This window comes from Garra rufa, chromosome 3 (assembly GCF_049309525.1).
Source record: "Garra rufa chromosome 3, GarRuf1.0, whole genome shotgun sequence".
Taxonomy (NCBI): domain Eukaryota; kingdom Metazoa; phylum Chordata; class Actinopteri; order Cypriniformes; family Cyprinidae; genus Garra; species Garra rufa.
Window position 1 is genome coordinate 46,505,639 of NC_133363.1, and position 12,338 is coordinate 46,517,976.

At 35.9% G+C, this 12,338-nt stretch overlaps 1 protein-coding gene across 1 annotated transcript; it reads left to right on the forward strand.

The window, feature by feature from the left end:
- The first annotated feature begins 853 nt into the window (after positions 1-853).
- LOC141331256 (phosphatidylinositol-3-phosphate phosphatase MTMR1-like) lies at positions 854-11,759 on the forward strand. The gene is made up of 13 exons (XM_073836246.1): positions 854-927; positions 1,014-1,108; positions 1,626-1,733; positions 3,085-3,186; positions 3,285-3,368; positions 3,490-3,639; positions 6,958-7,146; positions 7,404-7,589; positions 7,761-7,967; positions 8,890-8,982; positions 9,518-9,635; positions 9,729-9,901; positions 10,629-11,759. The coding sequence occupies exons 1-13, from the start codon at positions 882-884 to the stop codon at positions 10,794-10,796; spliced, it is 1,719 nt and encodes a 572-aa protein (XP_073692347.1). The 5' UTR covers positions 854-881; the 3' UTR covers positions 10,797-11,759.
- Positions 11,760-12,338: the final 579 nt, after the last annotated feature.

Consider the following 12,338-nt stretch of genomic DNA (forward strand, 5'->3'; position numbering starts at 1 on the left):
AGTACATTATCTGTAAATTTTTGTTCTGAAAGTGAACTACTCCTTTAAAGAAGAAATATATCTTGAGCACTAAATCAGCGTATCAGAATGATTTCTGAAGAATCATGTGTGAGGACTGGAGAAATGATGCTGAAAATTCAGCTTTGCCATCACAGGATAGCCTGGGTTTTCCCATGCTGCCTCACGCGCTGCACGATTTTATTCACGCTGCTAGGCAGCCTGGAGTCCATGGACCAAATTTTCACCTCAGATAGGGAACCAATCACAGAACGGGGAGGCAGCAGCAAGACGATGACGCCTTCAATGCGACTCACCGAAGCAGATTGTTTATAACTATGGATCCAGCATGGCAGCAGACGCGAAGTTATCTTTCGATGCAGCCTTAGATAGTGTTCTAAATAGTTTAGAACGCAAGTTTATTTTGAAAAAAGAGCAACTTTTAGCGTTAAACCGCATTTGATAGACATTCGTAGCACCCAATAAACGGCTCTGGGCATTCGTAAACCACGCCTCAAATACGAGAAAATGAACATGTGGTTCCCAGACCACGAATCATGACGTTGTCATGACGTGGTTAGGCGTTAGCCACGCTGATCACAGGAATAAAATTTTAAACAATGAAATAGAAAAATTTTTTCAAAATGGTAGTACTATTTTACAGTATTACCTTTTTTTTGTACAGTATGTTTGATCAGATAAATGAAGCCTTGGTGAGCATTAGAGATCATTAATAAAATCTTACCCACCCCAAACTTTTGAACGGTAGTGTTTAAACAAGATATCAGCCGAATAAAATAGCTTCTGTGTGAACTTTGAGAGGTTTTGTCTTTTTTTTTTTTACCCTGTAGCAAGTTTTCAAGGATGCACGAAAGCAGGCGCCCATGGATGAAGTCCCACTGGTCCCTGGAGAGACAATCAAAACCACTGGTATGTCGGATCAATCGTGGTGACTCTTGTTTCCTGTTTCTGCTTGTGTGGTGTTGCGTAACATTTGTTATCTTCTGTCTCTGCAGTTAAAGATGTGATGTATATCTGTCCTTTCACTGGAGCTGTGACCGGCACACTCACAGTCACAGACTATAAACTCTACTTTGTCAGTCTAGAACGGGTACGGAGGAAAAAAATTTTATTTATACTCTTTGTCTATGTCAAGATCAATATGTGACCCTGGACCACAAAACCAGTCTTAAGTAGCACGGGCTACCAAAAATACATTGTATGTGTCAAAATTATCTATATTATATTTTTCTTTCATGCCTAAAATCATTAGGATATTAAGTAAAGATCATGTTCCTTAAAGATATTTTGTACATTTCCTACTGTAAATATATCAAAACTTTTTTTTTATTAGTAATATGCATTGTTAAGAACTTCATTTGGACAACTTTTGATTTTCTCAATTACAGATTACAGATTTTAAAATAGTTGTATCTCGGCCAAATATTGTCCTATCCATAACAAACCATTCATCAATAGAAAGCTTATTTATTTAGATTTCAGATGATGTGTAAATCTCAATTTAAAAAAATTAACCCTTATGACTGGTTTTGTGATCCAGGGTCACATATTTTCTTGTGTTGTATGCCCAAATGATAACATTAAACTTATTCCATCCATTTCTGCAGGATGCTCCTTTCATATTGGATGTGAACCTGGGTGCCATCAGCAGGCTGGAGAGTATCAGTGTACAGAGTCTTGGGGAGAATACTAGTGGCATGGAGATCGTCTGTAAGGTCAGATGCACCACCTTCCACCCACATGCTAGTGTGTTCCACCCGTAGAAAACATCCACCCACAACAATAGTGCTCAGTGTCAGTGTTTGGATTAAACACAGAGTCTGTCTACAGGGTTAATTATTGTCTTAGCTGATTCATGGCCCAATGCATCTGTTTGTCTGGACAAAATAATCATAATCAGCTCTACTGATTCATCTTTTTTTTTTACTGATTTCCTTTCAGTATTCTTATATAAAAAAAAAAAAATTATATTAGGCCTAAACGGCTACTAATGTATTTGGCGACCAATGCATGAATACACTTCTCACGTAAGTGTATATACACTACTGTTTAAATGTTTGGGGTCACAGAAATCACTCTAATATGTTAATTTAGTGCTTGATAAACTTTTATTATTATTATTATTATTATTATTATTATTATTATTATTATTATTATTATCAATGTTTAAAACAGTTGTGCTGCTTAATAGTTTAGTGGAAACGCTGATACATTTTTTAGGATTCTTTTAGGAGATCTTTTGTAATATATTTTACTGTTTATTTCTATTAAAATCATCTTACTGACCCCAAACTTTTAAATGGAAAAGTACAAAAATATTTATTCAGAATATATATATATATATATATATATATATATATATATTGTAATTATATTTTAATTTTTTACATTAAATATAGAAATATAAGTTAAATAAAGCAAATCAATATTTACCTCAGTATTTTAGGGATCATAATAAATAAAAAAATTATCTGTGATTTTATTTGTAGATTGTGTTGTTAAAATTGGTGTCTAAAGCATGAAATTTGAATTCTATTAAAGGGATAGTTCACCAAAAACAAATCTGTCATTAATTACTCACCCTCATGTTGTTCCAAACCCGTAAGACCAAACTAAGATACACAACACAAATTAAGATATTTTTGATGAAGTTCGAGAGCTTTCTGACCCTCCATGGACAGCAAGGGAACAAAGCACAGACTGATTATTACATTTGTTTTTTTTTGAGTACAAAAAGTATTCTTGTTGATTCATGAAATTACGTTTGGACCACTGATGTCACATGGACTGTTTTAAAGATGTCCTTACTATGTTTCTGTGGTTACCTTGCTGTCTCTGGAGGTTCAGAAAGCTTTCAGATTTGATTGAAATATCTTATTTGTTTTGAAGATGAACAAAGGTCTTACAGGTTTGGAACAGCATGCGGGTGAGTAATTAATGACAGCATTTTCATTTTCGGGTGAACAGACTCTTTAAAAGGAAAATAGATCTAATGCAATTTGGTTTGATTTCAGCCTCAAAAACTGCAATTTGTCCATGCCAACAATTTATGATTTGTCTCAATAGGATATGAGGAGTCCGAGGTTTGCTTATAAAAATGAAGAGCAAAGCAACCTGGAAATTTTGGAGGTGTTGACCAAGTATGCCTTCCCTGTTTCCAATGAGCTGGTATGCCATGGCTCCATTCAAAGCAGTGAACTCTCAGTAATTACTTGAGTGCAGTTGCTTCATGTACCACAATCCATTTGTTCCTTTTTCGTTTCCAGTCCCTATTCGCATTTCAATACAAAGAGCAGTTTCCAGAGGATGGATGGAAGGTTTATGATCCAGTGGCAGAGTATAAAAGAATGGTGAGATGTGCACTGCACTGAAAAATAACAGACTTGTTTAACTGAATACATTAATTCAGAATAATATGGCTTCATTCAGCCTTTATATAGTTCTCTTTTCTCTTCTCCACACTGTCTGCAGGGTTTGCCAAACGAGAGCTGGACCATTAGTAAAATCAACAGTAATTTTGAAGTGTGTGACACTTACCCTGCTCTGCTCATCACCCCAACCAGTATTAAGGAGGATGAGATCAAACGAGTGGCCTCTTTCAGAGTAAAACATCGCATACCAGTAAGTGAACGTGTGTGTTAGTGCAGCGTTTCTTTACAATTTTTTTTCCAATGTTTGATTTTACACATTTAAGTCTAGGGTTGTCACTGTCAGCATTTCACACTGTCACACATTCAGCAGCATGCCCTTCAGAGAAAGTGAATGTGGACACACTAAGTTCAAAAGGGTTTTTGTTTTAAATAAATACTTCAAGACATTTAAAGGCACAATATGTAAGTTTTTGCCGCTAGAGGGCGCATATTCAAAACAAAGACATTTGATGATAGGGTTGGGAATCGAAAATCGATTCCGTTTCTGGAATCGGATACTTGTTATAAAATTAAAATTTCGATTCCTCTTATCGATTCCTGGGTGCAATTTTTCATCTAGTGATCTGCCAGGACCTTCCGCGTGTGCAATCTGCCAGGACCTTATGTGGTAATGTACACATCAGTTTACAAGATGGATTGCGCGAAGTGCTCAAAAGTGTGGCTACGCTTTGTAAAAACCGAAGACAAATCTACCGCTGCACGCAAACTTCATCTGCAAGGGACGAATGTTAGTCCCGCGCCCGCCCGCTCCAAAAGGAATATATGTTATTTCATCCCGCAAAAGCCCACATAAAAGTAACTTATACCCCGCAGCAAGACAGGTATCTACCTCATCTCTTGGCTGCATGAAACAAACCCTCCCGTTAATGTAAAGGCAAAGATGATCAGAGTAACAGTAACGAACTTGCACATGCCTAATGTATTCATTCTTGTAAATCGGAGTCGTACATAACGCACGCATAAGTCCACTGTTGATTCACAAACTATTCATGATTTCGGGGCTCTGATCCATAGTATTTTTGCGTGAAATTTCAAAATATTTGCATAGTTTTCAAAATGAATGTCCTTTGAGTGTTTTATAATGAATGCTTACCCATAGAGGTGGATCTTGTAAGGGTCAGTGGTGTTTATGCACATATGAGCACCAGCATCAACAGCTTTAGAATGTATTTGCTGTATTTTTCCTTTATATGTTTATTTTATAATAAATACAAACCGTAGATATTCAGTCACTTAAGAAAGAGTACTCTGAAGTTGTAAAGAATGTCTAAATTAAATAATTTAGGAGATTTAAGTCTGTATATGTACATACATGTTAAAAAGTTTTTAAATGCAAAAGTATAGCTTTGATTTAAAGTTTGTTTGAATATTTTTTATAACATGCAGGAGAAAAATAAAAAGGCACAACAAATGTTTTGATTAATAAAAAGGTTCAAAAATAAACACCTTTAGAGGAAATGTCAGGCATAGGGGGGCCTTGCAAAATTTACCCGAGAAGGAGTGGGCCCCTGGTATAAAAAAAAGGTTGAGAACCCCTGTAATAAAATAATATGTTGCAAGTAAGCACTGAAAATAAACATGTTTGATATATTAATGTTTGACTTTTGTTGTTGTTGTTTTTTTACTAAACTGGAATCGAAACTGGGAATCGAAAAGAATCGGAATCGATAAGTGGAATCGGAATCGATAAAGTTCAAATGATACCCAACCCTATTTGATGATGCAGTGATTGAGTGTGGAATCATGGGAGTTGTGGTCTTCATCCTCACAGCTAATGCAATCCAATGGGACATGGGCAGAAATCATGTTCATGGATGAGCTAATGTATTAAAGACTTATTATAGTCACTGTATTAAGCAGAGTGCTGCTGAAAGGTGGAGCGATTGCTAATGAAGGACAAGTGCGATACATGGCTCGAAAGCAGCAGAGCTTTTATTATGCCACAGTCGACTGCTTCCTCTTCTTCCAGTCATGCATATGTAGGAAAAAGCATTGCTGTTTTATCATTGTAGATACAATTGATTGTGTTGAAAGTTCTGTTATGATGCTACTTTGTGCGTTCGTCACCTGTCCAGTAAAATGCATAACATATTAAAGTGTCTTAGGGGTTACCACGTTTTCTACAGAATAAAACCGGCAAAATCGAGGGTGTATGATGCCATTGGCATGCAACGCAATGACACGGTCCGTTAAACTAGTTAAAATTGCTTATTTCTCTGGATTTACACATTCTTCGAAACATAGGGGATAATGTAAGTATACAAGTCAGCAAAATATATAACACTGTTCTAGTGGTTTTTGGTCAAAAAATGTGATATATTGTGCCTTTAAAGACAGTTAAGACATTTATAATTCTAAATAAATGCTGTTCTTTTGAACTTTGTATTCATCAGAGTCCTAAAAACAATTTTGTCACAGTTTCCACAAAATATTAAGCAATACAACTGTTTGCAACATTGTTAATAAGTACTGTTTCTTGAGCACAAATGAGCATATTAGAATGATTTCAAAAGGATCAATGTGACCATTAAAACAGGAGTAATGGCTGCTGAAAATTCAGCTTTAATCACAAAAAAATAAAATACACAATAAAATGCTTTTTAAAATTTCTGAAAATAGAAAATACTCACTCTAATATCATCCAAGATGTTTATGTCTTTCTTTCTTCAGTAGAAAATAAATTAAGGTTTGTGAGGAAAAATATGTATGAAATATGATTTTTCTCCATTTAGTGGACTTCAGTGGGGATCAATGGGTTGAAGGTCCAAATTGCTGCTTCAATGCAGCTTTAAAGGGCTCTACATGATCCCAGCCGAGGAATAATTGTCTTATGTAGCAAAATTATCTGTCGTTTTCTAAAAAAAAATGTGCTGTGCCCACGACTTCGTTAATTACATAGTCAAATGTCCAAAGAAAGTCAAATGCCCTTTACAAAAACAGGTAAAACAACAATTTTGGATGATTTAAAGGTTAAAGGTTAAAAAGTATACAAATATTAATTTTTTTTTTAGAAAATGACCAATTGTTTCGTTAGATAAGACCCTTATTCCTCAGCTGAGGTTGTGTAGAGCCCTTTGAAGCTGCATTGAAACTGCAATTTGGACTTTTAACTCCCATTGAAGTCCACTATATGGAGAAAAATCCTTGAATGGTTTCCATAAAAAACATTAATTTCCTTTTGACTGAAGAAATAAAGATATGAACATCTCGAATGACATTGGTGCATTTTTCTTCACTTTTGGTGGCGTTTTTGCCCATGCACTGGTTAATTTCAAATGCTGTTCAGTACTAATACCAGTGAAATGTTACCAGTAATTATTAAAGTGGTAAGTGGTAAAATAGCTAAAATAACAACAGAATGAAAATATAAATAAAGTAAACAATACTGAATGTTTTTCAAATATATTTAAATTGAAAAAAAAAAAAAACAGTCCAGAAACTACTGAAATAATTGATGGGTGAACATTCAAAAGCAGTCTGGACTTCTGTACCTCATTTTCTCTTTCAGGTCCTCTCATGGATTCATCCAGAAACTCAGGCCACTATAGTTCGCTGTAGTCAGCCCATGGTGGGCCCGACAGACCGCCGGTGTAAGGAGGATGAGCATTACCTCCAGACCATCATGGATGCCAATGCACAGTCCCATAAACTCACCATATTTGATGCTCGACAGAACACTGTGGCTGATAATCACAAGGTAATAGTGATTTCCATGATTTGATGTTTTTCAGTTTAGTACATCAATGATGCAGAGTTTTTTTTAGGGGAAATGTAGAGAAAAGATTTTAATTTGTCTCTCTCACACTTAATGCACACACCCTCATGTCGTTTTCCGCAAATGTAGGTTTGAATTATTGAGTAGCCATCTGTGCTAATGTATATCGAAAGATCCTGGAGATGAAAATGGAAACCAAGAATGTTCCCTACTAATTTATCTGCTGTTTCATGCCTTAGGCTAAGGATGGAGGTTATGAGAATGAGAATTTCTACCCCAACATGGAGCTGAATTTCCTGGAGATCCCAAACATTCATGTTATAAGAGAGTCTCTGCGTAAGCTGAAGGAGGTCGTCTACCCAACCATCGACGATCCCCACTGGCATTCGGCCATAGATGCCACACACTGGCTGCAGTACATGCGGGTAAACACTAACTATAATCTTTATTCCTAAAATATGAATTCATAATAGATCGTTTTGTTCTCATACTCACCTTTATAAGCAAATATTTGAAACTTCTACATGCTTTTCATGAGTAGATGCTGAGTGACTGCTTCAAATGCTTTTAAAGGAATCGACTCTCTCTCTTTCTAGCTATTGCTGGCGGGTGCGGTGAGAATTGCAGATAAGGTTGAGTCGAGTAAGAGCTCTGTGGTGGTGCACTGCAGTGACGGCTGGGACCGCACAGCTCAGCTCACCTCTCTGGCCATGCTGATGCTGGATTCATACTACAGGACTCTCAGGGGCTTCCAGGTGCTGCTGGAGAAGGAATGGATCAGCTTTGGACACAAGTTTGCTGCGGTGAGGGAAGCTGAGAGTGAAAAAGAACCTATGTGGGGTAGAAAACTGAAATCAGCCAATCAGACGAGCATGTAATCAAGTGTTATTAATGTTTGAAATTGTTTTGTTACTTAAAGGGATAAACCCGTTCCAAACCCGCAAGACCTTCGTTCATCTTCAGAACACGTATTACATATTTTTTGATGAAATCCGAATGCTTTCTGACCCTGCATAAACAGCAGCACAACTACCACATTCAAGTCCCAGAAAAGTAGTAAGGAGATCATTAAAATAGTCCATGTGGCATCAGTGGTCAAACCGTAATGTTATGAAGCTACTAGAACACTTTTTGTGTGCAAAGAAAACAAAAATAATGACTCTATGCAACAATTCAACTAGGCAGAGTCAGAAAGCTCTCAGATTTCATCAAAAATATCTTAATTTGTGTTCTGAAAATGAAAGAAGGACTGAAAGGAGAAGTTCATTTCCAGAACAAACATTTATGGATAATTTACTCACCCCCTTGTCATTCAAGATGTTCATGTCTTTCTGTCTTGAGTTGTAAAGAAATTATGTTTTTTGAGGAAAACAGTTCAGGATTTCTCTCCATAAAATGGACTTCTGTGGTGCCCCCGAGTTTGAACTTCCAAAGTGCAGTTTAAATGCAGCTTCAAAGGGCTCTAAGAAAAATAAGGGTCTTATCTAGCGAAACGGTCGGTTATTTTCTAAAAAAGAGACATGAACATCTTGGATGACAAGGGGGTGAGTGTAAATTTTTGTTCTGGTAGTTAACTTTTTCCTTAACTTATTTATTTTAAATACAATTATTTTATACATTTATAAAATAACCAAAAAAAAAATTACTTTAAAAAGTCACTGAACAAATTGTGTCCTTGCTGAATAAAAGTATTAATTGCATTAAAATAATCTCTTTTTATCATAGCGTGTTGGTCATGGAGATCAAAATCATGCAAACTCTGAGCGCTCGCCTCTATTTGTGCAGTTCATAGACTGTGTTTGGCAAATGATGAGACAGGTGAGCTGTACCTTTTTTGCTATCTAAGCACTATTTCCATTTGTGACCCTGGACCACAAAACCAGTCATAAGTGTCAAATTTTTTAAATTGAGATATATGCATAATTTGAAGGCTGAATAAATAAGCTTTCCATTGATGTATGGTTTGGACAATATTGTTAGGATAGGACAATATTTGGCAGATATACAACTATTTGAAAATCAGGAATCTGAGGGTGCAAAAGATTCAAAGTATTGAGAAAATTAAAGTTGTCCAAATGAAGTTCTTAGCAATGCATATTAACTATTAAAAAATTAAGTTTTGATATATTTACGGTAGGATATTTACAAAATATTTTCATGGAACATAACCTAATGATTTTTGCCATACAAGAAAAATCTATAATTGTATTTTTGGCTATTGCTTCAAATATACCTGTCCTACTTAAGACTGGTTTTGTGGCCAGGGTCACATTTAGTAACATGTATATTTGTAATGTAATGTTATGTTTTGTTTATAATGAAAATGTATATTTATAATGTAATGTGTTTTCAGTTTCCCGCTGCCTTTGAGTTTAATGAGCTCTTCCTCATCACCATCCTGGATCACCTCTACAGCTGCCTGTTTGGTACATTCCTTTACAACAGCGAACAGGAGCGAGTGGAAAAGGCATGTACCACTGTGCCAACTCTGGGGGGATTTAATAGTAGTTTTGATTGACTAGAGATGTTTCATTGCTGATATTTTCTTTCTGTTTTTCAGGAAGTGAACAGTAAAACAGTATCTTTGTGGTCCTACATCAATAGCCAGCCAGAGGACTTCACAAACCCCTTTTATGTAGACTATGAAAACCATGTTCTGTACCCTCTGGCCAGTCTAAGACATCTGGAGCTGTGGGTTGGATACTACGTACGCTGGAACCCCCGCATGAGACCACAGGTGCAAAATGTTCTCAACACATAAACATTCTTAAAGGGATAGTTCACCCAAAACTGAAAATTCTGTCATTAATTACTCACTCTCATGTCGTTCCAAACCCGTAAAACCTTCATGCATCTTAGAAAAACAAATTTATATTCTCAATATTTTCATAAATATCTTTGTTTTCAAATCCGAGAGTTTCTAGACAGCAAGGGTCCTACCACAGTCAGGATATTGTTAAAATAACTCATGTTACATCAGTAGTTCAACCATAATTTTAATACTTTCCAAAATGGTGCTAGAGTGACACAGAGAAGAATTGTTGAATAAAGTAATTTTTCAGTTATTTTTTTAATTTTCTGCACAAAACGTATTCTCATAGGTTCATAAAATAACCACTGATGTCACTTTGACTTTTTTGTTGATGTTATTGGTACCTTTCTGGACCTTAACTGTGGTAGGACCCTTGCTGCCTATGGAGGGTCAGATGCTCTCGGATTTCATCCAAAATATCTTAATTTGTCTTCCGAAGATGAACAAAGGTCTTACGCGTTTGGAACAGCATGAGGGTGAATAATAAATGACAGAATTGTCATTTTTGGGTTAACTAACCCTTTGACCAATTCACAAACAATTAGTATAATCATGTGGTTGCTAGTGATTGCTACTCAAACTAGAGGATTTATAACTGACACCAGCTCTCTGAGGAAACTAAAATGTGGTTTGTGTATCCACTTTTGATCAGATGCCTGTGCACCAGAACCTGAAGGACTTGCTGTATCTGCGTGCCGAGCTACAGAGGAAGGCGGAGGAGTTACAGAAAGAAGTATCTTCATCACGCTCGATTTCCTCTTCATCAGAGCATGCATATTCTCCCTCACATGGCGGTACTCCTCTACACACCTCTGTGTAAAGTACATTAGAGAATTCATTATTACCAGAATGTGTGGAAGGAATCTATAGGCTACAGTAAACATGGTAATGTGAAGTCTAAATCTGTTGGCCGTTTGTCACTGGATAATGCTTCGGGCAGGATGTATAGAGGCCCAGCACATACACGTGTGAAAACTTGCATGAAAACCCAAAAAGAGGATGGTCCCCCACAATTCATTTCAGTTGTGTGGAAGTGCTGTTATAAACGTTCTTCTGATCAGATAACCAGGAAAGCTTTCAATCGTGATTGAGGTTATAAACAATAGGCCAGTATTTTACCTTGACTCGTAATTATTGACATAAGTTTTAATAATTTATTTATATGTAGTCAAAGTATGAACATCTTCTATTTTAATCACAGCATTTCTGTGACATTGTGCTTTTTCTCGTTTTTGTGATAGTTTTACTTTACTGCCTCAGCATTGCCTGCCTTTGTGCCAATACCAGTTCAACCTTTTAACAATTCTTTGTAAAATCTTACATGAATATCTTATTCCCCTACCTATGAACGTATGTTCATATTCATATTGTCTTGTGTTCAAGTTTATTTGATTAGATTTTACTAGATACATTTTTATACAAGCAGTGGGATTTTGAATATTGCTGTTGCAATACTGCCATTTTGGAACCACATATTGCGTTTGTTTTATGTTTGTTAGTATGAAAGTGTAATTGGTTTTTAATGTGCACACCCTATTACTGCACTACTACTGTACTTTCATGTACTACTGATATTTATGTTTACACAAGGTAAATAGGGACCATCTATATGTGTATATATATCTCAACACATGTTTGATTAAGCAAGTGCGAGGAATTTTTTTTTCTTCGATCTGTGAATCACTCGCATATTTATACCATTCCTATTTAATTGTAATTCTGGGTGTTTTGACTTTACAAATGGTCAACAGTTCAGATAATTATAATGCACCTTAAAAAAGTATATATTGTGTATTTGTTTTTTTCTTTTATGAGTGTATTTTTGTATTTGTGCAACCCTGGTTATTCTTTATACATGCACATTTTTTACTTCTGTTCAAATACAGTGCCATGCGAAAGTATTCATACCTCTTTTTTTTTTTTTTATGTTGCTACCTTATGTTAAACTGCTTCAAATTACTTTTTATTCCACATCAAAAATCTGAATTGTCACACAATACATTTATTAAAAATAAAAAAACAAGTACATTGCATAAGTATTCATAGCCTTAACTCAGTACTTAACTGAAACATCTTTACAGCCTCAAGTCTTTTTGGGTATGATGCGACAAGCTTTGCACATCTGCATTTGGCAATTATCTGCCATTCTTCAGCTCACCACTAGACCTCTCCACCTCTCAAGCTCTGTCAGGTTGGATAGGGGTAGACACACATTTTAAGGTTTCTCCAGAAATGTTTGAGCCCCACAGGCTTTTTTTTCCAAATCATACCCATTCAATTGAATTTGCCTCCTGAGCTAAATTTCAACTGTCCCAGATAACGGTATGAATACTTATGCAATGGAATCATTTATGTTTTTTAT